The sequence below is a fragment of the Haliotis rubra genome, unplaced genomic scaffold (genome assembly GCF_003918875.1).
Source record: "Haliotis rubra isolate DU_JTF1 unplaced genomic scaffold, ASM391887v1 Scf54, whole genome shotgun sequence".
NCBI classification, from domain to species: domain Eukaryota; kingdom Metazoa; phylum Mollusca; class Gastropoda; order Lepetellida; family Haliotidae; genus Haliotis; species Haliotis rubra.
In genome coordinates this window covers 1,478,588-1,504,968 of record NW_025767235.1, presented here as the reverse complement: position 1 = coordinate 1,504,968, position 26,381 = coordinate 1,478,588, and the positions used below count along the sequence as shown (strand labels likewise).

Genomic DNA, 26,381 nt, shown 5'->3' with positions numbered 1-26,381 from the left:
TATAAAAAGCTCGCGCCTGTGAGATATCAACAAAACATTAGAAAAATAGCTCACACTAAAGCCTTCACGGAGTATTCACCGGACAACCCGCTTCCAAGCTGCGCGAACCTATTTCACTGCGCACGTGCTATGAGCGCAGCCCAGCTGTTGAAACCACTTGAATTCCCCTAAACGCTGTGGGAAAATTAGTGAATCGTTTGAACTACGATTTCGCGCATTTTTTTTCATCGCGTTATTTTTCAACTTTATAAGTTGAATTTGCATTTTTGAAGATTTGTTTCGGTAAGTCCATACCGAAAGGTATCAGAATCTGCAAAGTTGTGTTTTACGTTGCATGTGACCTCTAAGGGAAACCTTCCGTGGAGTGTCAGCTAGGTAACATCCGCAAGCCCAACGAAGTCATTCATGACACATATGCGTTTATGCACAATGGCGATCATGAAACCACCACCCCACCCCCAGGTAGATTCAGTTCGAATGGTTCGATTTCGGGCTGAACTAGAAACAGATTACAGCAGTCGATCCTATTACAAAACATTTATTATTTCTCTCCAAAATGTACCACTCTGAATCCTCAAATTAAGGTTATGTCGTTTAACTTTGGAGGGGACCAATGACAGTTGCGTCCTTCACATGAAGGCCCTAAGTCATGGATCATATAGGTTCAGACCTAGAAAGTTTAAAACGCCAGGAAAGTGCGAACCCACAAGCAACAGGTTTTAGGTGGAATGACTGTCAATAGAGTAGTTAGCTGTTTTGACTTAAACACGTTTTATTATACTGTAGTCTTGTTAAACAGTTTGTTTTGATATTCAGAAAGGTCCCTGCAAAGCACCAGTGTCAACCTTTCAGGCTGCTATGGTCAAGAGGCATGATCTACATCGGGAGTTTGTGTGCCACCCAGCTAGTGACTGGTTTCAATGCTTCATGAATAGTTATCCTGTATGAATGGTTGGAAATAATACAGAAGAGATCAATCTACAAGCCAACAATGTAGCCATATTCTACAGAGTCACAGGATTTTATAATCAATGTATTGATCCTTGAACAATTGAATAAAGTGTCATGTTGTTGCTTGTAACATATGTTGCTTTCCTAATCTTTGGCCATGTCTAATTCTGCATGTGTGTGTTTGTTGTCTAATGCCACACTCAGCAGTATTCCAGCTGTGTAATCATGGCATGAAAATAACTCTCAGCTACAGCCATAAACAGATAGGTTTGCATGGTCTTACTTACAATCACCAAGGATGCTAACATTGCATATATGCTAACAAAGAACAACATATTTTGAAGTGTTTATTCATATTTTCGCTACAGTTGCAGGTAGACCATCTACACACAAAACTACAAACATCTACATAATATAGTTAATGTCAACATTGAAACACCCCATAACTCCATGATATGGTACAGTTGACTGACAATGAACTTGTCTCACCAAATACAGACACTCCATATCGTCATATACTACTCAACACAATTATAGAACACCCACATGTTAATGGCTGTGTGTTGCAATACCCATATAACAAATCAGGTATTCTCTAACTCAGGTATTCTTAACTTCTGAGTAGTATGTCTTACCAGTAACTATGGTTACATTGCATTTACTCCTAATTGTATTTCTACCATCCTGGTATCATCGCTGTACATATTCATGTTCTCAACCTATTGTGGTCACAATTAAATATTAGAGTCCCATCACCTAATAATGGGCACTCAATCTGTACATAAGAATAATATTATTGAACTGTCAAGGTAAGCATATTTGAAGCATATCAGGGCTCCAGATAAGGGTCGTATCGGCGTGTGTACGGATATAAAATAAGCATGATACGGTAGGAAATAATTCAGAAAACGTAGCAGATACGCACCACAGCAATGGTGTATCATTTACAGACATATTTATCTGAAAAAGTATTGTTTTATTGTTTATTGAGCTGTTTACACATTAACGAAACACAAGATTACTGATACTCCAGTAAATTCCAGTCAGGATTCTAAATGTACTCTTATTGTTTTTCAGTACTCCTGTATTGAAAAAATAAGGAGTACGTACTCCTGATCATGAAAAATTATCTGGAGCCCTGCATATTATTCATCATCAGTGACTCCACAAACAGGATGGTGAAATAGGCAATCATCTCCCCAGCCTCTGTATCACTCAGATGACATTATAACATTTATACTGCAGTACCCCAGAGCGCTAATGTACATTTATACAGCATCCTAGTCCCACAGACAATGAGCCACACACTGAACTGATCCCAGGGTTATGCATTGTAAACACAGCGGATTGCTAATGGTGAGCTTGACATCATGAATCATGTTGATGAAATTTTAACAGGTACCCTTTTCTGATGCTCTTATACAACATTGCAGACCAACTGGAAGCTCAATGCCCAGACATGTATTGATTCAGGTAACAAGGAAATGATGAAGGACCGGAGAAAATGAAGGTCATATTCCTTGCAAAAACAATTATTCAAACCATTTGAAAGTCACACAGAGTAATTAGCACTTGCTCAATAGCCAAAGTGTGCATGATGTTCAATGTATCCTCTGGGCTAGTTGAATATTTCTTTTTTCATTGTTATCACCCTCTCAGCTGGAACTTTCTATGGTATTTGCCATGGCTGAACATGCTGAAAGCAGCTGAGGTACTGTATACCAGATGAAGGACTTCAGCATCTCAACTCACGACAAAGACATGCTTGTGCTGCAGAGATAGATCACTGGAAAGATTACCGACATGAAGATAACATCTGTCTGTCATTCACTCCATATATGCAATGGTCCTGAGCATGGTGAAATCAGTGTTGAGTGAAATAATGATTCAGTCCATGGTTAATCCACAGATTACCTGAAAAAATAAACAACAGTGACAGTTACAAAGCTGAAATCAGAGACAGATTCTACTGAGAACAGAATCTTTACCCACTTATAGTGACCCTTTTGCACCACATGCATCACTCTGACAGTGAGGGTGCAAACCCCAGATAGAACTCAACCCCAAACAGTACTAGAATCAGTACTTTACTGAGAAAGAGTAACCCCAAACATAACTTGTGTTAAGGAGACAAGCATTACCTGTCTAGCATCACTTTCAGAAATTAAGCATTATGTAAGTAGTATCACTTATAGTGTTCAAGCTTTACTCGTCATACAAGGAGACAAGCATTACCTGTCCAGCATCACTTTCAGAAATAAAGCATTATCTAAGTAGTATCCTCTCCAAGGCATCAAGCATTACCTGTCATACAGGGAGACAAGCATTACCTGTCTAGCATCATGACGTCCTGTAGCTTCCTGCGAGCATCATTGACACGAGCCTCTTGGCGACGTATATCCTCCTCATGGATCACCATTTGCTGGATGTGTGGCTGTGAGGTGTCGATGTTCACACCAGGGTTCTTCTGCATGGCTGACTTGCTGGCATTCTGTCCTGTGATAGGGACACTGCTCAGGTGGAGAGCTGCAGAGATACTCTGGAACACATTCTCTGTCGTCATCTCCGGCCCACAGCCTGAAAATAGAGAGGACTCCAGCATGACGCAGGAAGGGGTTGAGGATTTACTGACAAGTAGACAACACGCAAACCACCCATCCTTCTTGGACTCATTCCTGATAGAGGGTCAAATGTCTGCACTATAACTCATCTCATACAAAAATCTCTAGCTGTGCTCAGCTTTGTGTGACAGTACTCAGTGCAGGTCTTGACAATTATCACTCAATGTGACATGGATAAGAGTATGTTAACATGTCTCATGAACCAGTTATCTGTAGAATACTTGAAGATACACTCAATCCATTCAATAACAATCAGACATCCCCTGTCCCACTTTAAGCCGCCTCCATGGTGTAGTGGTTAGAGCGGGTTCGATCCCTGGCCGCTTCATACCACAAGACGTTAAAATGTGGTATTTGTTGGTCCCTGCCTGGCGCTCGGTATAAATGGGTACAACAGGGACTGGTTGGCTCAGAGTCAGTATACTGTGTCTGAGTGGGGTATTCATGCTTAACTGCGGCATGGTATCTCAGTGGGCTAGCACTTTAAAACCAGCTTAAGTCTGGGCTAGTACAAGCAGCCCACATACACATACACACACATGCACGTCATCATATGAGCAAAATATTATCAAGTAAGACGTTAAGCCCCATTTCACCTCACCTCACCTGTCCCACTTTCACAGTGTCTGCTATGGGATGTGATCATACTTAGCAACCAGCAATATTCTGGTTATATCAGTGTGGACTAACCACAGTTACCTTTGTTACCAAAAATAATCAATGTTGTGTGGAGAAGAGCATGGACCTAATCTGACCCAGAATCCCCACTGGTTATGAAGTAACCTGACATGGAATATACACAATGTCTACCAGACATGGAATCCACTCAATGTCTACCTGACATGGAATCTACACAATGTCTACCTGACATGGAATCCATACAATGTCTACCTGACATGGAATCCACCAAAAGTCTACCTGACATGGAATCCACACAATATCTACCAGACATGGAATCCACACAATGTCTACCTGACATGGAATCTACTCAATGTCTACCTGACATGGAATCCACACAATATCTACCTGACATGGAATCCACACAATGTCTACCTAACATGGAATCTACACACAATATCTACCTAACATGGAATCCACACAATGTCTACCTGACATGGAATCTACACAATATCTACCAGACATGGAATCCACACAATATCTACCAGACATGGAATCCACACAATATATACCTAACATGGAATCCACATAATATCTACCTGACCAGACATGGAATCCATACAATATCTACCTGACATGGAATCCACACAATATCTACCTGACATGGAATCCACACAATATCTACCAGACATGGAATCCACACAATGTCTACCTGACATGGAATCCACACAATATCTACCAGACATGGAATCCACACAATATCTACCAGACATGGAATCCAATATCACCTGAATCCATATATATACCTAACATGGAATCCACAATGTCTACCAGACATGGAATCCACACAATGTCTACCTGACATGGAATCCACACAATGTCTACCTGACATGGAATCCACACAATATCTACCTGACATGGAATCCACACAATATCTACCTGACATGGAATCCACACAATGTCTACCTGACATGGAATCCACACAATATCTACCTGACATGGAATCCACACAATATCTACCAGACATGGAATCCATACAATATCTACCTGACATGGAATCCACACAATATCTACCTGATATGGAATCCACACAATATTCACCTGACATGGAATCCACACAATATCTACCTGACATGGAATCCACACAATATCTTCCTGACATGGAATCCACACAATGTCTACCTAACATGGATCCACACAATGTCTACCTGACATGGAATCCACACAATGTCTACCTGACATGGAATCCACACAATATCTTCCTGACATGGAATCCACACAGGGTCCATCTGACTAGTACTGACCTTGCATGTTCTTGGGCAGGTCCATGCTGAGGTTTTCATTCTGTTCCACAAGATCACAGGAAGGCTGGCTCTGGAGGCGTTTTTCCCAGAACAGCTGAAAATAGGAGTCAGTTTTTCATGTATACATATAGAATTTCTGCAAAGAGATTGCACACACTTGTATGTTCTGAAAATAACAGTTTTCAAGCTCTGTACCTAAGCATCTTGTGATGTTTGTGCCACTGATGTGCCGATGTTTGGGATTTACCTTGACTTACAAAGTCAATACATTTTACAGGTCCTTGGCAATATGAGGGTCCTGCAAAATATTGACATGGTGTAGTGGAGTGCACTTTCAGATAATTACCAGAGCCTGGAATAAATCAGTGATGGGTGAAATAGCTTACACACTTATATCCTCTTGATGCGCTGTAGGTACGTTTTCGGTATTTTTATGTGTCTCTCTAGACATGGCATATTGGATTCCCTGTGTCCATTCTCTACATGTGTGTGTACTGGACGCACATTTGTGTTGCATTAAACCCTGGTCGATGTATCACCAGGGTTACACTGGTCGGTTCCAGTTGTCTCAGTGATATGTTGCTGATGTGTCTGGGGTGAGAGGTCGTTGATGTGTCGCTATTGTGCCGACAGGGTGTGGCTGATATGTCAACGGCTTGATGGGTCTGCGATGTGTTAACAATGTGTTACTTTTTTGGTCCTTAAAAAGACATCCAACTACAGTCCGTTTGGCTCAAAAGCGGATCGATGAATTGCAATCTAACTCGAAAACTAATAAACATAAAATACTCAATGAAACGCTGATCATAATCAAAACATCATACCCACTCTGTGAGGTTTTTGCAGAATTTTTGTCCTAAAAATAAAAAAGTTGTTTAACAAACTCTCATTAAAATAGACACAGTTCACTATTTGTTACGAGGGAGGAGTGCAGAGAAAGGGACAGCCAGGTGTTCGAGACGCACATTCACAGACAAAGTTATTTATTCATTAACCTGTGCTGTGCCGTCTCCATCCGTTCTCGAACACCTGGCTGTCCCGTTCTCTGCACTCCTCCCTCGTAACAAATGGTGAACTGTGTCAATATTTTAATGATAGATTGTTAAACAACTTTTTTATTTTAGGACAAAAATTCTGCAAAATCCTCACAGAGTGGGTATGATGTTTTGATTATGATCAGTGTTTCATTGAGTATTTTATGTTTATTAGTTTTCGAGTTAGATTGCAATTCATCGGTCCGCTTTTGAGCCAAACGGACTATAAGGTTTTGTCTTCATTAAGGGTATCTCATGCTAGGATTTCACAAAATCCACCTTTAATGGCCTTGGATACCTTATTTCATTTGTAATACTTGCCAAGCGGTCATGATATTCATTATCTCATTCAAATGAATCCACACTGGGTTTTTTCCATGCCAGAATATGTTAGCAAGTGAAGTTATCTCCCTTGGTTTGACACTGGTAGTGTGGTGACACTGGGTTTAATGTAGCTTCTTAAGGCAAAGGGAGATAACTGACATTAATTCAGCCTAACTGCAATTTTGCAGCCTGATATTAGCATCATCAGTGGCTGATACAAGTTATGTTTGTCAGTATTTGCTTCAAACAAAATGGTGGCACCTAGTCTGATTATCCAGATCTCTTTTGCAATAAACAAGTTTTTTAATGCAGAGTACATCAAATCATTTGAGCACCCTGATCAAAACATGACAATATCTGTCTGTGATCAGTTGACAGTTCGTAAGCTCTGCAAATCCTGCCATACACATAAAGTCTGCACATCAGTTGCCATGTTGTTTATGAACGATTCCTGCCAAGGGTGGAAACAGGATATTTATCGCCTGTTCACTCCCTTGCCCGAGAGGATGGGTTGTCAAGCTCAATATGGTTGCACTTATGTCAGTGCGTGGCTATTAGTGCTGTAACGATGCATCAAACTATTGATGGATTGCAATTGTTGAGTTTCCGATAGCAATTAATCGATGGTAGAAAATAAGGCTGTAACGATTCACTTGCATATTCGGTGAATCGAACCGTAGCCCTTCATGAATTCAATTCGTTATTCGTGGTCACTAGAACCGAATATTAACGAATATTTAAGATTTTTTCAAGGGAGCATGTTTTACTTGAACCCTTATGTCCTTTCCAAAGTGAGATATGCAAGAATGGAACATCTACTAGCATTGCAGTAGTGCAAGTCATGTTAGTTTGCCAAGACTGCACATGGTACTGTCGATTATAACTATTACATATCAAATCTGAGTGTCATGAGATCACTGGTTATTGCTGTGACAAATTAACACTATCAACATGGCCGTTCCATACTGTACATCAATCACTTAACTACAATATTGTATTTGTGAATAATTATTCGTATTTGTTATCCCATATTCATGATACGTATCATATTCGTCACATAGTGTATTCATTGCACCCCTAGTAGAAAACGAAAAACTATCAATACATCAATAGTATGTGTGACTGTCGATAGTTTAGTAATTGACTTTTGTTGACAAATGAGCAGCACAAAATACAGGAAATACCAAATTCTTTCACATTCATTTAGAGTTATCTGCCCCTGTTGACTGTTTACTTGATCATGGATTTCAAGTTTCTTGTCAGTTATTAAAAGATACTGAAACTACTTCAACTTGTTTTCATTTCATATAAACTATACATTCATTTGGGAAATTAGTATTGCAATAGTTGGTCTCAATAGCCTATCGCTATCACAATAGTGTGTTGCAATAGCCTATCACTATAGCAATAGTGTGTTCCAATAGGCTATCGCTATAGCAATAGTTGGTCCCAACAGGCTATCGCTATCGCAATAGTTGGTCTCAATAGCCTATCGCTATCGCAAAAGTGTGTTGCAATAGGCTATCGCAATAGCAATAGTACTTTCCCACCTAAATAGTCACCCCTAGTGGCTACTGACGGACTAATATTGACATTATAGTGTTATCCCACTGGACTTCACCATACTGACTCCAGCAGTCTTTGTTTCATACCCTTCTTCCCAGCACAGGACAGGGTAACATTACACATCAAACCACTGACTTCCACTCTCTGGGCAGAGAAGATATTTGAAAATCTAAAGTAAGATCATATTGTCTCTGCTGGTTGGAAACAAGGGACTAACATGGAGGATTCCAGTCCCAGAAGGTGAACATTTTAGTTATCTCTTCTGGCAGGAAACTCATTTCATTGGCAGAGATCTTAAATCCATCTAAATCTGACCCATTCACATGTGAGTGAGTGAGGGAGTTTAGTTTTCCGCTGCACTCAGCAATATTACCGCTATATGGCAGCGGTCTGTAAATAATCGAGTCTGGACCAGAAAATACAGTGATCAACAGCATGAGCATCGATCTACGCAATTGGGAACCGATGACATGTGTCATCCAAGCCAGCGAGCCTGACCACCCGATCCCGTTAGTTGCCTCTTACGATAAGCATGGGTTACTGAAGGTTCATTCTAACCCCGATCTTCACGGATCTATTCACGTGTACCCCATTACCCTAGATGTAACAATGTCATGAAGTTTGGGCATACACCTCCACCAAAGACCTTGCACTAGTTGGGTAAAGCTTGTTGTCTGCTGCCAATACCTGCTTGGGTGGGTCCTGTGGCCCATGCTTTAACTCTGTTTTGGTCTGGCTCTCTGGTCGGTTCCTGATCACTGTCACAGGTTGCTTGAAAATTGAAGCTGTCTGTCGGATTGGCAGCACCAAGCTAGCATCATGACGAAGTCCTGCAAGTACAAAATTTCACCCTGGAATCAAAACAGGCTTTTATCTTCAGGTTCCTTGGAAATCATTCGGTATAAAAGTTCATGAAACAGTTCTGGAAATTGGATAAAGGATTTAGTTTTGTATTATTTTTCAAATTTACATTTAAAAGGATTCTTCTTGTTGAACAGAAATGACATATTGACCATAAGTATTTATTGGAAGCTGGTTATTTTAAGCCTTATATCACATATATTGCACATTATTGAAATATAGTTGACACCATACAATAATAGATGAAAAGTAGAACTGTAAAACATGAAATTTAACAGTTATTATAGATATTTCTTAAAGTTTACATGTAGTTGTATTGAGATTAAGTAAGTAAATTGTAGTGAAATCACTCATGAAGAAAAATGGCAAGAAAACAAACCTACTTCAGCAACAGGAAGTATTTTTATGACTTTGTGTATGAAAGAAATGAAAAGTGCTGAGTAAGTGTTGAATAAGAAATATACATATTTTTAAAATGAGTTCTGAAAACATGGACAAGTAGAAGAGTGAAATACTAACACAGTCACATGTATGCATGATGGTTGGTTGGTAGTTGTTTAATGCGACCTGATTCTTGAAATGTGACATGACATTTGAGAAAAAGAGTTACTTCCCATAGAAATTTGCAATCCAGGTGTAATTGATTAACAGGCTTGACCAATAATATCATAACAAATTATGAAAAGAGTGGCCAATATATTTCTTAGTGTCTCAACCTCTCGACTAACCCTACACTGAGTTAAGTGTGTAAGATGATTAAATGGCTTAATTAATATAATAGGGTTAATAAGCATGATAAGAAAGTAGATAATATTCTATGAAAGCATAAACAAGATTGATTAGTAAGATTAATGTAATTAGTACATGATTTCATCAAGTATTGTGTCGATACTCAGGGGTGGAAATAACCCATTGCCCAACGTCCCAGTCCAGTGTTTTTTCTGTCAGGCAAGCAAATCTGTATATCACGCTGTACCAGTGTCCAGTTGACTTTCCAATGTTAATTATGTTGTTAATTTAAAAAATCAACAAGAAAATCGGTTGATATAGTGGAAAAATTATCAGGGCAAGTGATTTCACATGTGTCACTGTAAAGGAGTAAACTAGCAATTTTGAAGTTATTTCCACCCTTGATTACCACCATGAAGAGTTACAGCCCCATTGTGTTGTCTATGCTATTAAAGCATTTGTACAGACAGCAAAGAGTTTTTGTAGGATGATGCATAAAGATATTTTTAATGTTCCTGCAACAAGGACAACCTGGAACTTAGTTTAAAATTCTTCCAAGTTTACCTTTGCTCCAATAGTTGATACATGAATTTTATTTCTCAGACAATTAAACTCTTTGACTGTCAGATTTACAAACACCTGTGTCATGCAAAAGAAACTATCAATCCAATACAATTTTGTTTCTGTTACTTTTCCAATGAATCATCCAATAACAATTTCAGTGATGTACTTGTGAGCAGCTGTTTCTGGATATTTGGATTGATTTTCTTCTCCATCTAAGAAAGTGTCTACCAATGTATGAATTCCATGGTGGATGCCCTCAGTTGAATATAGGAATGAACTAACATGATTTCTGTTGAAGGAAACTTAATTTGAATTATAAATTGAAAACCAAAGTAAATGCTTAGCTTCCATTAATAGGTCAATAAATTTCATATATTATCATACATGCTTTTGAGCATCTGAGCCATTGTGGTAAGTCTGTCAGGTTAAGAACTGGTAGACACTACTTTGGACTACTAAAAGATAAATGAAAACAACCCAAACCATGTATGTATATCTTTAACAAACCTCTGGCAAAGTCATATGATGATCCCTTCATACGCTTACTTTTGCGAACGGCACTATAGATAATCCGCCCTGTGCGGAAATCAAATGCACTCAAGTCAAGCGCATCACCAATTATACGTGCCAACTGAGGTTTGCTTCTAATCTTTTTGCCATCAGGGCTGAAACAGAAAGTATGCATGATATAACAGTGGTTGTGTTTATTTAATTGTGAACTCCATATCTATCATGAACCAACACATGCAGGGTTTTACGGGACGTGTGATTCCTGCGTATTGGATGCAGAAATTTAATGAAGTACCCCCCAAACTAAAACCCTGTGCATCTTCGTGGACACAATGTATTTATTTTTCTGGGAAAAAACTTTCTGAGTTTGTAATGATATCCCAAATTAAAATATAAACATTCTGTTTACAATCATTATTCTAAAGACATTGAAAGTGAGTGAGTGAGTGGGTTTAGTTTTATGCTGCCTTTAGCAATATTCCAGCAATATCATGGCAGGAAACACCAGAATTGGGTTTCACACATTGTCCCACGCTGGGGAATCGAACTAGGCTTCTCTGTGTGATGAACAAACGCCTAACCTCAAGGCTACTCCACTGCCCTGACATTGAAAGTAAAACATATTATAACATAATCATTATCAAATGGGAAGCATCCATGATCATTGATTTCATGCAAATTGATGAACTCCTAATTTTGGAAATGAACTCTCAAAAAATTATGCCCAGGACTCCCAGTTTCGAAGAGCTATGTAAAACCCTGCACATGATATATATTACTATTATTAGCTAGAGATATTGGTTCTTCTCATCTGAATACAAAGCTGACATACAGATTGCTATCCCAGCATCTCCACCACCTGCAACCAGAGGTTTCAGTGCATTATCCCCTTCTTATCCCCTGCTTGCCACCTAGCCTATTCACTCCAGGACTCCAGGGATGATGTAGCTTATTCCAGTTGTAAGTCAGGATTGTAGCTTAAGTCCATTTATTTGAATATTACACACAATAGTGTAGGCGTGGTGGGCGAGCTGTCTAAGGCGCCAGGCTAGTAATCCAGCGAGCTTGGAGGTGCTGGAATCGAATCCCACCTGTGACCGGGTATAAACAATCTTGGAGTCAACTTTGTGTACAGACTCTTTCAGTGTTGTCACAACCCCTAGTGTACAGTACACAACCCTGTGCACTTAAAAGAACCCACGAATCCATTGGTAGATGACCAGATGGTGGCCACATGAATACGTGCAAACACCCAGTTGCGGGTACAGCAAAGTGCAGTGAACTTGGACAAAGTACTGTGACTATGTGTCCCAGTCCACCCAGCTGTGAATGGGTACCTCGTAAGGATGGTAAAGCCACATGAACTTGGTGCGCCAAGTAGGCAGCAAGAGTTGTATGATCCCCAGGGAGTTGAGATTGAAAAATATGATGTGCCATTGTGATGGATATCCAATGATCGAGGAAAAACAAAGTGCCTTTGAGCAGTTGTACTGGATATCGGCACTATACAAATGTTTGTATCTTTGTAGGTAATAGTCCTCAGATCTCCAGACCTGTTAATAGTATTTCATGTTTATCAACTCCTAAATGTGTAACATTTTCTGATCACTTGCTCCAAATACAGAGAGAACTCCTCTGGTCAATGGTTGGTGTCGGAATCACTATTACCTATTTCATGTGTCATTGTCAGATTCAGAAAGTATGTGGGGGCGTTGTCAATACAGGTACTACAGATGAGTACCCCAGGTATGGTTCTGTATACATAGAAGTACCCTAAACAAAGTCAAAATACAGAAATGTACCTGGTACCAAACAGGGGACAAGTCCATACCCGCAACCAAAAACCGAAACCTTATATAGTTATTCCAGGTCAACTGATTACAAGTGGTATTATACATCGCAAAAGATTCAGTATAGTGTATGCTTGTTTTATGTATATCTTAATCAAAAGCATCTAATATTAGCTATACCACAGCCCCCCACTAATTGACTAGATTTGGCTAATTACCCTGGAATATTTTCTTTATTCGTATACTACAGAAAAACTATTGAATCTTTTTCAGTTATATGATCTAATACAACAGTATGACAGTTTTGATCAAGAAAATTATCAGAATGGACTCATCCCTAAGGTATGTTTCTGCATTCTGATTTTGGCTATGGTACATTTCTGGGCTACACATGTGGAGTACCTGTGTGGACACCGACCCTTCAGCCAAAGTACATTCAGGATACTGCTATGTTCTTCACTTACCTCATTTCTGACGAATTTACACATTCCAATAAACATACATCATGAAATGTTTCATTTCATTGAGAAAATACCAAAAAAGTGAAACATACAATTTGCATATTAATATCATCAAAGCCCGATGGAGAGCTAGCATATACAGCATGAAACAGTCACTAATACATGAAAAGTTGTAGTGGAACATCTATACAATTATGCATAACATTAACAATATGAAAGGTGAGGTGAAATTGGGTTTAACGTCGTGCTTGAGAATATTTCGCTCATATGACGACGTGCATGTGTGTGTATGTGTATGTGCTTGTACTAGCTGACTTGTACTGGTTTTATAGTGCTAGCCCACTGAGATACCATGCCACAGTGAAGCATGACTATCCCACTCAGACACATTATACTGACTCTGAGCCGACCAGTCCTTGTTGTACCCATTAATGCCGAGCGCCAGGCAGGGACCAACAAGTACCATATTTTAACGTCTTTTGGTATGATGCGTTCGGGGATCGAACCCGCGACCTTCCGCTCTCCGGGCGGACGCTCTAACCACTACACCACGGAGGCGGTCTAACAATATGAAAAGCATACCAAAAGCATTGCATGTGACCTGCATCATGTGTATGTCTCTATTTCGGAATAAGTACATTTGTTGACAAACAAAACAAAAGTGGAATGATATGATAAGCCAATAGTCTACATCAGCAGTGGTCATACTAAATTGTTGACAGTTATTCAAACAGTGTTATTAGAAATTGAGAGCAGGTAAAGACGGTATCTGTGTTATTGAATAGACTGTTGGTTGAACTATATCACTGAATTTTAACGAGCAGCAAAACATGTAGACATAATTCAATCTTGCAAGATCATGGATGTGTTGTTTGTCATTGGCTCCGTGCAACTACTAGCCTCAACTAGGCTACATGGCAGTGGAATAGTATATACAATGTGATAATATGTGGATAAAATAAAGAGTATATAACTAATGCCTATAGCCCACGTTGTTACTGACTCCATTTAACATAATTTTATCTAAATTTACTGGGCTGACAGGTACAGATGCTCTGAAAAGCGATGAACGAAAACGGGGGGTCTTTACTTTAAAACGTGACTGCTTCAGTAATTTCAGTGGTATCCGATACCTACCTGTAGTAATACACGTCTGTTTTGCCAGCCGAAAGCCCAGATTTACGGACAACTTCCTCTCTTTTCCAACCTGATGGAAGACCACCAGTTTCAGGAACTCTTCTCTTCGGTTCCATTGTTCGTCACAGTAAACCGGAAGTAACCATCGAACACCTGCTTGACCGAACTATTTTAGCATTGTATAGTTCGTAAAATATCGTCTTTAAAACGCATCTAAGTGTTTTAAAATCAAATATAAAAAGTATGTTAGATTATAAAAATCTAATATTCACTTAGAAAAAGGAAAAAGTTGGTGATGCATCACCACTGATTCGTGTTTTACTTTAAATATCTACATTCTTCCGCCATACGGAAGTAAACACTGGAGGCGTCTGCTCGCGGTATTTTTGAATAAGTTATTGATAATATGGTTACCATGTGGTCCAGGTACACATATATCAATAAGACATTTACTTTTTAGTTTGCATGTATGTCTTTATGTGACATTCTGTAATTTTACCGTTTCACAGGAGCGAGACGTTTGATTTTATCTTATTGCCACAGAATCTGTCCAGTTTTCGATCGTTGTGCGTTGTGTCTTACCTCTCCGAGGGTGGCCTGACATACACCACCGGTCGAGGTCTGATGTGCCAGTCGATATCATGTTTCATGGACAGACAGCTTGGTTTTCTTCGAGTGTGCCCTCGAAGAGAGTTCGACTTTGGAGTAAGTGAAAAGTCCCACGAATGTAGCGGTACAGAGGTCCTCAGTAGTCAGTGAAATTTGGGGCAGTGAATCATGGCTTTTGGCAGTGAAATATCGCAATCCAAAATCGAAAATGGCGAATGGAGATTGTAAGTTTATTTGGTAAACATTGGAGCAGTCGGTTCTGCCTTCATTTTATTACTGTAATCTTTGTTTTGCAAATTACAATCCTTGTGGTTTCATGGATTCTAGTAGAAAATAGTTCAGGTACTATTATCAGCAAAGTTTTTATTTGCGCAAGGGTGACAAAAAGGAGTAAACCTCTTTGCATTAATCTCCTACCTTGCATTTACAATAGTTTGCTTTAACTGTTATATGCTGTACAGTATACCTCATCAGAACCCAACTAATCTCCACAGATGTCTCTTTTGGCTGTCAATGTTTTGTGTGTAAATGAGTAAACTTTTTACTTACAATGACAGTAGTTATCAAATGACATATTGATATTAGCTCCTTTAAAAAAACAACTTGCTTGGAAGTTGTTTGTTGTTTATAATTGAGTCTGGACCAGACAATCCACTGATCAACACCATGAGCATCAATCTATGCAGTTGGGATACAATGACATGTAAGGACTATCTAAATCCCCCAATTTGTAACATTTTTTCCTCCAGACATTACTCTTTGATGAAAGTTTAAACTTAGAAAGTATCTGAGAATAATGTGTATTATTTCAGAGCAGCATGACGGAAAAGAAGTTTCTTTTGAAAAGGCACAATTTGTGTTCAGTGATGAATGTCAGGTTGCTGATACAAGAAAGTAAGTGATTCAAACATGAGTTAAGTTTTATACAATTCTTTTGTTTTATCATCATGATGAAACTTCACATGCTTGCTCCTACCAGTCATGACTCCTCAATTTGTTCAAGAATCTGATTCCCAATATGGTTGCCATGGCAGTTGAAATCAAAAACACATTGATGGCTACTGCCCATTCCTTACTCCTGTACAGTTGTATAAACATTCTGAACTTATTTCACAAATCATATTTATTCTTTCATGAAAGTGACAGCATAACATGAATTGTAGCATGTATGTGATTCCTTTTGATACATTGTCTTCAAATCAATAGATTTAGTAAAGTTTCAAATATCAATGACAGAGCAACACTGACAGGTGTCATTTTTGATTGACACGTTAAACTGTTGACTATATATCAACATGAAGGTGAGCAGCCATGACATGGCACTCCTTTTCTGATGTTAAAGGTTTTGTTCTGCCTGTTTGACAACTGATATATAGTCATGTTTTTCCATCTCTACTGAAGAGAGCATTAATGTTTCTGATATTCCCTCTTTATGGTCTTGTTTGAAAAGGTTGTACGACAGCAGTGCCTACATAAACGAGCACCTGGCCATTTTTCACTCTTCCTACATCTCAGAGTGTGTCAGGAAGGAAGACATGAAGAAGGTGGTTCTTGGAGACTACTTTCTGCCACCTCTTGAAGTTATGGAAGGTAACTATTAAATATCATAGTGTTTGGACATGTCCAGATTCTAACATATCTAGTGTTCTAACTAGATAGAAATTGTACTTGAATCATCCAATTTGTGAAACACTTCTTCATGATGAACATTGTCCCTATAACTATTATATTTCAAACATTGTCAGCATGTCAAGAATTGTTTGTTTTCTTTGTTTTCAGTAATCCGAGGCCAAACCAAATTAGCATGGGAAAACCATTCAGCAGAGTACCTTGAGGTGAGGTGCATCATATTGCTTCATTTTTAAGTAGGAAGCTACAATATAATACATTTAGTATCAAGAAACAAATATTTTTGGTGCAGTGATTGATTTCATATCTAAAGTTTCAACATTTGTTGATGTGCAGAATATCATTAATGTATAATTGATTTCTTAAATCTATCTCTACATGTCTGTTTCTTCCAGGACTCTGATGAAGAATCAGTCTCTGAGGCAAGAGAGGGAGATCAAGTGACAGGTACACATAGGTCTTGGCTCATCATTGCATGTGTTTGTGAAGCTAGGAATGCATGCTTTATCATGTTTATTGAGATATCACTGACTGAACTGAATGTGTTATTGTTTCAGGTCCAACACACTCCAGTTCCTCAAAAACAAGCAAATCAATAGCTGATGTACAGGTGAGTGGACAAAGCCTTCTCCCAGTGTATGAAATAAGCCAAAAAACCAGCCAGACATCAGGGCTGTTAACTTAAAAATGTTACCAGCCCGAAATGGATTTAACCAGACCAGACACCAAGATATTGTGAATTTACTCAGATGTATGGAACATCTAAATTTTTTACCAGGCCATCGGACTGGCTAGCTGTAAATTTAGACTGTCTGTCAGAAATCTAGCCTGTCTCGGACGGGCGGACGGACGAGCCTTATTTCATACACTGCTTCTCCGTCTGGCAATCTCTGAATATTTTCATTCTGAATCTGTTTTTATTATGTGAGCTCATATTTCTTTTCATTGGCAAAAGGTGCTGAAAGTTGAAATGTGCTCCAATATTGTCTACAAAACACAGTTTGGTCAATTTCTTGTCGTACAGTACTGAAACAAAATGACACAGATGTAAGTGGACTTAAGAGGGTATGAATGAGTGTGTAATGTTACTTACATTAAACAGACAATTTCCATGGTCTAGTGGATAGAGTGTCTTGAGGGTGGAAGGTCTGTCCCAAAGACGTTGACAGATTTGATACCTTGCTTAACACTTTGGGATAAAACAAATACTGGTTGACTCAGAGTTAGTGTATTGTGAGTGAGTGAGTATGGTTTAACGTCACATTTAGCAATATCCCAGCAATATCACAACAGGGGACACCAGAAATGGGCTTCACACATTGTACACATTGGGGAATCAAACCCGTGTCTTCGTTGTGACGAGCCAACGCTTTAGCCACTAGGCTAACCCCACTGCCCCTTGTACTGTGTCCCTTTTGGGGGTTATGCCTTTTATACTGTGGCATGGTATCGCACCATAACTTTGAGGGCTACGTTAAACCCCATTTCAGCTTGCCTAATTTTCACAAGAAACATTGTGTCAAGAAAAATCATCAAGGTCTGAAAACAGTTTCCTTGAAAAATATACAAAACAACCCATGTGTCCTGCACAGCAAACGACACAAATATAATGCTTTTTCTTGGTTCACAGTGTTTTGTGTCATCATATACTTTCTTATTCTCTTCTAAATATAGCAATACCCTCCTCGGGGGAAATCAACAGAGGTAATACTTCCTCGTCGAGATGAGAAGTCATTGGCTGAGAACTTCAACAAGTTCTTCAATGAGAAAAATCACCACCATTCGACAGGGCATAGACTCCACCTGTGAACCGGATTCTGATGTTTTATTTGAGACGTCAGCTGGCCTCAAAATGTGTTCATTCAACCCTGTAATGGAAGCTGAAGTAGAAAAGATCATACGCTCCTCAAAACCAACTTCCTGCAGACTCGATCCTTTTCAGTTTGTCATCTGGATGTGTCCTATCCTGCTTCAAGCGTGCTCTGTTTAAACCTCTAATCAAAAAACCTTCACTTGACTCTGAAAATTTGAAAAATTATCGCCCTGTCTCCAACTTGATGTTCATTTCCAAAATCTTGGAAAAAGTGGTTAAAAAACAACTCTCTGTCTATCTCCTCAAACACGACTTAATCGACAGTCACCAATCGGCCTACAGACCAGCTCATAGTACAGAAACCGCCCTCAATTGTGTACTCAGTTCTATCAGATCGTCTGTTGACAATGGACATTCTGCTGTACTTGTACTCCTTGATTTGTCCGCAGCCTTCGACACAATTGAACACACGATCCTACACCAGCGCTGATGAAGGAATATGGCTTGAAAGATACGATTCTCGATTGGATAACATCATATCTCTCAGATAGGACTCAGGCAGCTCTTATAGGGTCATCGGTGTCATCAAGTCATACTCTTACATGTGGAGTCCCCAGGGATCAGTATTGGGGCCCATCCTCTTCTCCCTGTATACACAGCCCCTCGGAAAACTCATCTCGATATATGATGTAGCTCACCATTTCTACGCTGATGACTCGCAACTCTCTGACAGTTTTCAATCATCTTCAGAAAGTCAACTCCAGTGCAAGAGCAATCTAGAATCTAGAGGCATGTCTGTCCAGTACACTATCTTGGATGTCGGCAAACAAGTTGAAATTAAATGATGGGAAAACTGAAGCCATGGTCATCTCCACCCCTGTCAGACAGCATAAAGTCATCATCTCAGATATAACCAGAGGACACGCATCTATTCCCTTCTCGCCTTTTGTGAAGAAACTTGGTGTCCTCTTGGATCCTCAACTCAACATGGAATATAGGCAGTATTTGCAAACTCCTTACCATAGAAGCAACAGCTATCCTTGTTCAAACTCTCATTCTATCGCGTCTGGACTACAGTAACAACTTACTTTTCGGCATCAGTTCATCTCAACTTCACAGGCCTCAGAAAATCCAGAATAAAGCTGCAAGAATCATCACGCTTACCAGTCCCTGTTCCCATATCACTCCAATTCTGGACTCTTTACACTGGCTCCGCATACGGGAAAGGATCGATTTCAAGATACTGAGCCTGACCTATCAATCATTTTACAACACAGGACCTTCATATCTTCAGGATCTTTTATCTCATTATGCTCCAGTACAAACTCTACGCTCTTCTCAACAATTTCTGCTGACTGTTCCAAGTTACAATTTGAAATCATTTGGTGCACGATCTTTCTCGTTTGCTGCTGCATCTCTATGGAATTCCCTTACTATTGACTTGAAGTCATCACCAACACTCACTTCTTTCAAAGCATGCCTTTTCGAAGATATCAATAACATTTCTGCCAGCATCTCCATCCCTGTATATAGATTTATAGTGCTCAGGAAGCGCTTTGTGCATGGCCATGAGTTGTGGAATTAGCGCTATATAAATATCCTACTACTACTAAACAAGTATATTGGTCTCGGTTTGTTTGTATTACGATTTATTCATATTATGTAGGTAAATTACGGCATAAAGGAAGCCAAACCTATGAACGTTGGTTCAAATCCCAGATGTACCCTGGTTGAAGTGTAGGTTTGTGAGCACCATGCCCATGTCTCTGACCATCATTATTTCACACTAATCTGCAACATGAGGACTGAAATAATTCAATATTCACTCGCTCAATTTTACTTTTGCATTTGGTGAATATCTGCTGTTTCATTATGTAACCCTATACATCAAGGAATATGTGTTTCAGAGGAACGCAGTTGATGAAAGCTGCCCTAAGGCAAACAGTACACAATATTCAAAGCCTGAAGGTAAGATGTGCTCTATCTGTTTGAAACATTCACAAATTTCAGTCATTGTAGAAACTCTTACATGTTAACATGAAAGAGACTTGTTTGTTTTATTGTAGTTCTTCCAAACTTTCAGAAATCTGAAATAGAATTTAAAATGTAATATTGATGATCATGCAGACTACTTTATGAAACACATTTGTACACTGTGTACACTCATGTAATGAAATGTATACTTTCACCTCATAGTCTAATCCCTCTGTGTTTCAGGTAGTCAGAGAGGAAATGCAAGTCAGACAACTGATAAGGTACTTCATATACCCAGTGTTTCTACTTCGTGTTCACTAATCTTGCTTGGTATGCAAACAGATCACTTGAGTTCTTTGATGGGCATTTTAGAATTTATGGATATTATATATATTATGGATATACAACTTCTTGATGACATTAGAACCTATGTCGAAACGTCGCCGCCACAGAATAAAAGAAGTTGTATATCCATAATAATTGTCATTATTATTCTAGATCACTTGAGGTCTAAAATGTCGGATATTGGAATTTCTTGAATGACAGTAAAAACACCATTCTCTCAAGGTGTGACCAAGTAATAATAATTGATGAGTAAATGTGAAATAGGTTAGGTAATATACATTATTGAAATGAATTTGTAAAATTAATATATTAGAGTTACCTCCCTTGGAGTGAAGACATTACCCTGCTTGTATATACAGTTCATAGTGCCTTGTGCTAACGATCCTAGTGTAATTGTTCATGCCTGAATGTTGTACACTATATGTAAGAAAATATCACTTGACTGTGATAATGGATGCATAGTAATTATGTACAGTTCCAGTGATGTGTTGTGAAATTTGACCATATCTTTGGTGTTAATTTGTGAAACTACTTCTTATATTTACTTCAAGTCACTTTGATTTCAATATATTGTGGTGGCTTGTAAATATGTCCAAATGAAGGTAAGTGTCAGAAAAATAGATGAACAAGAAGGATAATTTATGTCGACTATGACATATTTATGTCTTTGAAACACTGTCCTGATTATGGTAAGCGTTTTGAACTGAGACCACAAACTTAGACACTTTGTAGATATGGTTTACTGTATTCAGGTGTTCTTTTAAAATTTTGTTGCAGTCACTAAATGACAGCTCAACTCAAAGGAGGAGTCCGAGACAAAGTTCTAGAAAGTCAAGTTCAACAGTCATTGGAAATAGCAATGACACAAGTGAGTGTTCCAAAATAAATGAACAAAACATCACACTTTAATGTAATGGTCAAAAAATACATCTCTAACTGGTTTAAGTGACTTTGACACTTATAATGAATGCACCTTTTATATCTCCACGGTTTTACATTTCGTTAAACCTACATTAAACCCAGGATCCATGCCTGTGGTTCTAACAATCACAAATAACCTGACCTTATTATCATTAACACTTTCTGGCCAAATAAAAGACAGCATAAGGAGAAGGGACAAGGGGAGGGAGGAAACTTGTATTTGCTGGAGACTAAATGCACCAACACTTTTCATGGACATAAAGACATATTGTGTCCATCATAATGATTTTGAGGGTTTTCTTTTGAGATTCAGTTTTTTCATGTTTGAATATCTCACAAACTCAGTCACAATTTATATTGCCATCTGTACATTGACTGGTTTGTAACTCGCTTTATGATTGGTACATTACACCTAGCAGAACCTTGGTAATCATGGTAATGGATTCAAGATTAGTGTAGGTTTATGGAAATGCTAGCCCTTGAGAGGACTCTGTGAATGGGATGTGTAGAGTAATTATTGCAGTTTAAGTAAGCTTCATGCTATTAGTGTTTCTAGTGCATGTAGTTGCTATTTGGTCCACTGAACATATTTATTTCAAAGTCATTTACCAGAATAAGGCCTCAACTGCTCCATTCCCTAAGTGCGATATTTTCCTTTTCAGATGTAGTGCATATTGACAATCTGCCAAAGGTGACAGGTGCTCTGGAGCCATTTTATCCGGGTCAGAATGGATGTGTTGTTTTCATGAAACCATGAAACTGGGATGCATCTTATCCAAGGATGAGGAATCGGAATAATCATGGCAATCTGGATTACTGAAACATTTATATTGTAAGCAAACAACTTTTAAAGAGGTAAATGGGTTTGAGAAGTAAACGTTTACTTAGATACTTTCATGCATGTTTCCTTCCAGGAAAGTTGACTTTCTGTAAGGTTATGTAATGTAATGTATCTCTATTTTTTTATCCCCCGGGGGATATAGTATTAGGCTCGTACGTTATGAATTGGAATATCTTAAGAACCGTTGACTGGATTCTTTTCATATTTGGTACTTAGGTTCATCACAGTAAAAGAAAGGTCCCAGTCAGGTTTGGTGACTTTGACCTAAATTTCAAGGTCATATGGGGACTTTAACGGTTTACCCTTGTCAGCGAGATATCTCAAGAACCGTTCACTGGATTTTCTTCATATTCAACACCAAGCTTTATCTATGGAAGGCGCAGGGTCCAGTCAATTTTGGTGACCTTCACTGAATTTTCAAGGTCACAGCAACACTTTGAAGACTTCAGCATGTTAACCTGCATGTAAAGATTGTCAGCGAGATATCTCAAGAACCATTCACTGGACTTTCTTCATATTTGACAGTTCCAGTCGATTTTGGTGACCTTCACTTAATTTTCAAGGTCACAGCGACACTTTGAAGATTTTAGCATCTTAAACTGCATGTTAACATTGTCAGTGAGATATCTCAAGAACAGTTCACCAGACTTTCTTCATAGACTTTCACGACTTCCCTTGAATGTTTTTCAAAAAGCAATTTCTTTATTACTATTTTTGCATATTTCATACACTAAGACATTCATGTCAAGGTCAAAGTGAGTCTTGAAAATATTTGTGCGTTTGAACAACTACAGAGCAAGATATCAAGAGACGTTGACTGGTCATGTTTTTGTTTACATTTAACTTCATCTTAAATTACGACCTTCACTTTCATTACTTTTTAAGTTTGATTTGATAATTTGCGGCAGGGGATTATGTCACCTTAGTGACAATGCTTGTTATGTATGTTCTGGTTACTTCAACACAGCATCTCAAGGAGTATCCTAAGCAAACCCCAAAACTGCAAAAATGGCTCCAGGGCTCCAGATAATGTTTCATGATTAGGAGTACGTACTCCTTATTTTTTCAATATAGGGGTACTGGAAAACAATAAGAGTACATTTAGAGTACTGAATGGAATTTAATGGAGTATCAGTAATCTTGTGTATCGTTTCATATATGCACCACAACATTGCTACTCTAGTGTAAACAGGCCAATAAACAATAAAACAATACTTTTTCAGATAGATACGCCTGTAAATGATTCTAAGACCGTACACCATTGCTGTAGTGCGTACCTGCTACGTTTTCTAAATTATTTCCTACCGTATCATGCTTATTTTATATCCGTACATACGCCGATACAGCCCTTATCTGGACCCCTTGGTTCAAGTGACTTTGCTTTCATCAAGATTGTTACCAATTGTGACCATTTCATTTGAACATACAATACTTTTGGATGAAATCGATTACTGAGGATTCATTTGCATGATAGATAACCTCCATGAGTTATGTCTGGAGAATTGAATTTTATGTCCTTAACATTGCCATTTTCTTAAACAAAACAAATGTGAGTTGAGCTTGGTCTCACTTTGAAAAGGTAGAGTGTACAGACTTAGGACACAACCCTCATCTGACTTGCATATATCACAATGTAGCACCGCAGTGAAATACTATTACTCAGTCATGTTTTAGTCAAAACAATACAAAACATTTTTGCAATGTTGAGTCTCATGGCAGTATTCATGTGGACTGAAGGATTGCATTTGTTGTTTAACGCAACATTTAGGTCACCGTAATGTGGATTGATCTTCATTTTGGGTAGATTCATTATTCCTCACTGTTGCTTCATATCTCGTGTAAGTTTGGATGTTGAAGCTGAGAAACCGATCAGCAGATTTTTCATTGAAGGAAAATGACACGACAAGAATGAACTGTGTCAATTTATATATTTTGTTACTTTCATATTTGCCACAATGTCAAAACTGAAAGAGATTATGTGTTTGCTATGAAATATCAGATCGATTCTATTAATTAGACTTCTTCCCTTACCTTACACTTTTACTTTATGTGAGAAACATGTCTATTTTCAAAGAGTTGAACCTGCTTTGTTGCATCGCTCATGATTCATATTAGTATTTGTATACGTGTTTGTCATTAAATGTTTTGCTTTTTTCAGTGGCATATTTTTATGAGTGTAATCATTTGTTCCATAAAGCTTAGCTCAGTGTTTCTAACAAGGCAAGACAAACAAGAGGCATTTCCAACTGAGACAGTCAATGTTTAACTAAACTTTAACCATTTTGATGGCCCAGACTGACTGTCAGCAGCTTATCTTTAACAGAGAAGCAGACAAGCCAATTCAAACAAGGTGGCAAGTGTAGATAATTTATCTCACTCACTATGTTTGTGTTGATGCAGTATGGCCTTACACCTAACCTATAGAATTATAATGTCAGGGTCAGATGAAGCTTACAGATAATGCTCTCAAAAGGTAAACAGTGTTTCTACCATACACATGGATCATCAGACTTTAAATCAATGTGTTCAGAACACATTTCATGGTAAATCTGTCACTTACCAGAGGGCAGAAATGCTGAGGCCAACATTCCAATATGTGAGGTGTGATGGTGAAAGAATGTTGCTGAAGGAGGCATAAAATCTCATTCAATATGAAATGTCATAACCAGATCATCAACAGCTTATTCAGGACTATAGTCTGTTTGCAGTGAAAACGTACCGATGAATTTCACTTTAAACAAAAATGTAAATCAAATAAAGTGAAATTAAGATTGCAAATCCTAATACTTTAACCTTGCCAATTGAACATTAAAATCTGAGAATTTTATTCAACTTAGGATAAAAGTTGTTTAACAAAGATCATAGTTTCAAATCGCTATTATTGGTTTGTATTACAAGGGGGTAAGCACAGTAGTTGGAACAGTGAAACAAATGCACGTGCAATGTGCATACCACCCTGTAATTCAAACCAATAATAGTGATTTGAAACTATGATCGTTTGTTAAACCACTTTTATCCTAAGTTGAATAAAATTCTGAGATTTTAATGTTAAATTGGCAAGGTAAAGTTATGAGGATTCGCAATCTTAATTTCACTTTATTTGATTAACTTTTTTGTTTAAAGTGAAATTCATCGGTATTTTTTCACTGCAAACAGACTATAGAAGGTTATATGTAAAATAACTAATTTGGGGAAAAGATTACTGGCCCTTTTACATTTTCACTTCATTTTCAGACACATGGACCTGTTACCATGTCTAATTGTCAGCTACACCTAGCTAAAATTACTAGTTGCTGTAAATCCAAGAGGGAAACACGAGCATGCATGATTGCATTGTCTCATTTCACTTGCACATAGCAAGTGTTAGGTTAGACATATGGTATGGGTGTTTATGTAGTGACTAAGAAAAGATTAAGTTATGAAGTGATTAAGTTATGAAAGAAATTATGTTGGCTGCAGCAAACATTGTAACCAAGCTTAGTACAAAATGTATGTGCATAAAGTAATATGTTACTTACAAACATGGAAACTTTATTTGTATCAAGGAATTGATAAATTGTAACTTTTCATACTTTTTGGTTCTGCAAGATATCAGTTGTAAACACCAATGCACAAGTAAATGGACACTCATTACAAATGCAAACCAGCAAAGCTGGCAAATATTAATATAACCATTGTCCAGTTACGCATAAGGTATCGGATATGATTGTTGCTTAACACTGCACTCAGCAATATTCCAGCTATATGGCAGTAAGGTATCTGAAAGATATCACACACAG

General features: G+C 38.3%; 2 protein-coding genes and 1 long non-coding RNA gene across 5 annotated transcripts; 2 read left to right on the top strand and 1 right to left on the bottom strand.

Moving 5' to 3' along the window:
• The first annotated feature begins 349 nt into the window (after positions 1–349).
• On the top strand, positions 350–9,337 carry LOC124253364. The gene is made up of 3 exons (XR_006892189.1): positions 350–462; positions 3,986–3,990; positions 9,327–9,337. It is a non-coding gene; the product is annotated as an uncharacterized LOC124253364 (long non-coding RNA).
• On the bottom strand, positions 2,327–14,631 carry LOC124253362 (methyl-CpG-binding domain protein 2-like). Its single transcript, XM_046687112.1, has 6 exons — positions 14,471–14,631; positions 11,080–11,237; positions 9,106–9,248; positions 5,495–5,588; positions 3,282–3,528; positions 2,327–2,865 (listed from the first exon to the last, which is right to left on the bottom strand). Exons 1-6 carry the CDS (start codon positions 14,584–14,586, stop codon positions 2,862–2,864), a joined length of 762 nt encoding a protein of 253 aa, XP_046543068.1. The 5' UTR covers positions 14,587–14,631; the 3' UTR covers positions 2,327–2,861.
• Positions 14,632–14,802: 171 nt separating this feature from the next.
• On the top strand, positions 14,803–22,799 carry LOC124253363 (telomere repeats-binding bouquet formation protein 2-like). Of its 3 annotated transcripts, none has more exons than XM_046687115.1 (11): positions 14,803–14,896; positions 15,062–15,175; positions 15,892–15,973; positions 16,530–16,669; positions 16,859–16,914; positions 17,104–17,155; positions 17,266–17,318; positions 20,429–20,489; positions 20,739–20,776; positions 21,618–21,708; positions 22,424–22,799. In XM_046687115.1, the coding sequence occupies exons 2-11, from the start codon at positions 15,112–15,114 to the stop codon at positions 22,516–22,518; spliced, it is 732 nt and encodes a 243-aa protein (XP_046543071.1). In that variant the 5' UTR covers positions 14,803–14,896; positions 15,062–15,111; the 3' UTR covers positions 22,519–22,799. The 3 variants fall into 3 exon arrangements, with proteins under 3 accessions (XP_046543071.1, XP_046543069.1, XP_046543070.1); XM_046687113.1 differs by having other exon boundaries at positions 14,826–14,937; XM_046687114.1 differs by having other exon boundaries at positions 14,836–14,850.
• Positions 22,800–26,381: the final 3,582 nt, after the last annotated feature.

Bases quoted from the DNA above. Each gene is read 5' to 3' on its own strand.
- LOC124253363 (XM_046687115.1), top strand. From the start codon at position 15,112: ATGTTTCATGGACAGACAGCTTGGTTTTCTTCGAGTGTGCCCTCGAAG. The intron at 17,319-20,428 runs GTGAGTGGACAA...TATGTGTTTCAG, and splicing joins AATCAATAGCTGATGTACAG to AGGAACGCAGTTGATGAAAG. The intron at 20,777-21,617 runs GTACTTCATATA...ATTTTGTTGCAG, and splicing joins CAAGTCAGACAACTGATAAG to TCACTAAATGACAGCTCAAC.
- LOC124253362 (XM_046687112.1), bottom strand. From the start codon at position 14,586: ATGGAACCGAAGAGAAGAGTTCCTGAAACTGGTGGTCTTCCATCAGGT. The intron at 11,238-14,470 runs GTAGGTATCGGA...TTTCTGTTTCAG, and splicing joins ACAGACGTGTATTACTACAG to CCCTGATGGCAAAAAGATTA. The intron at 5,589-9,105 runs GTATTGGCAGCA...TCCTATTTTCAG, and splicing joins CACAGGACCCACCCAAGCAG to CTGTTCTGGGAAAAACGCCT.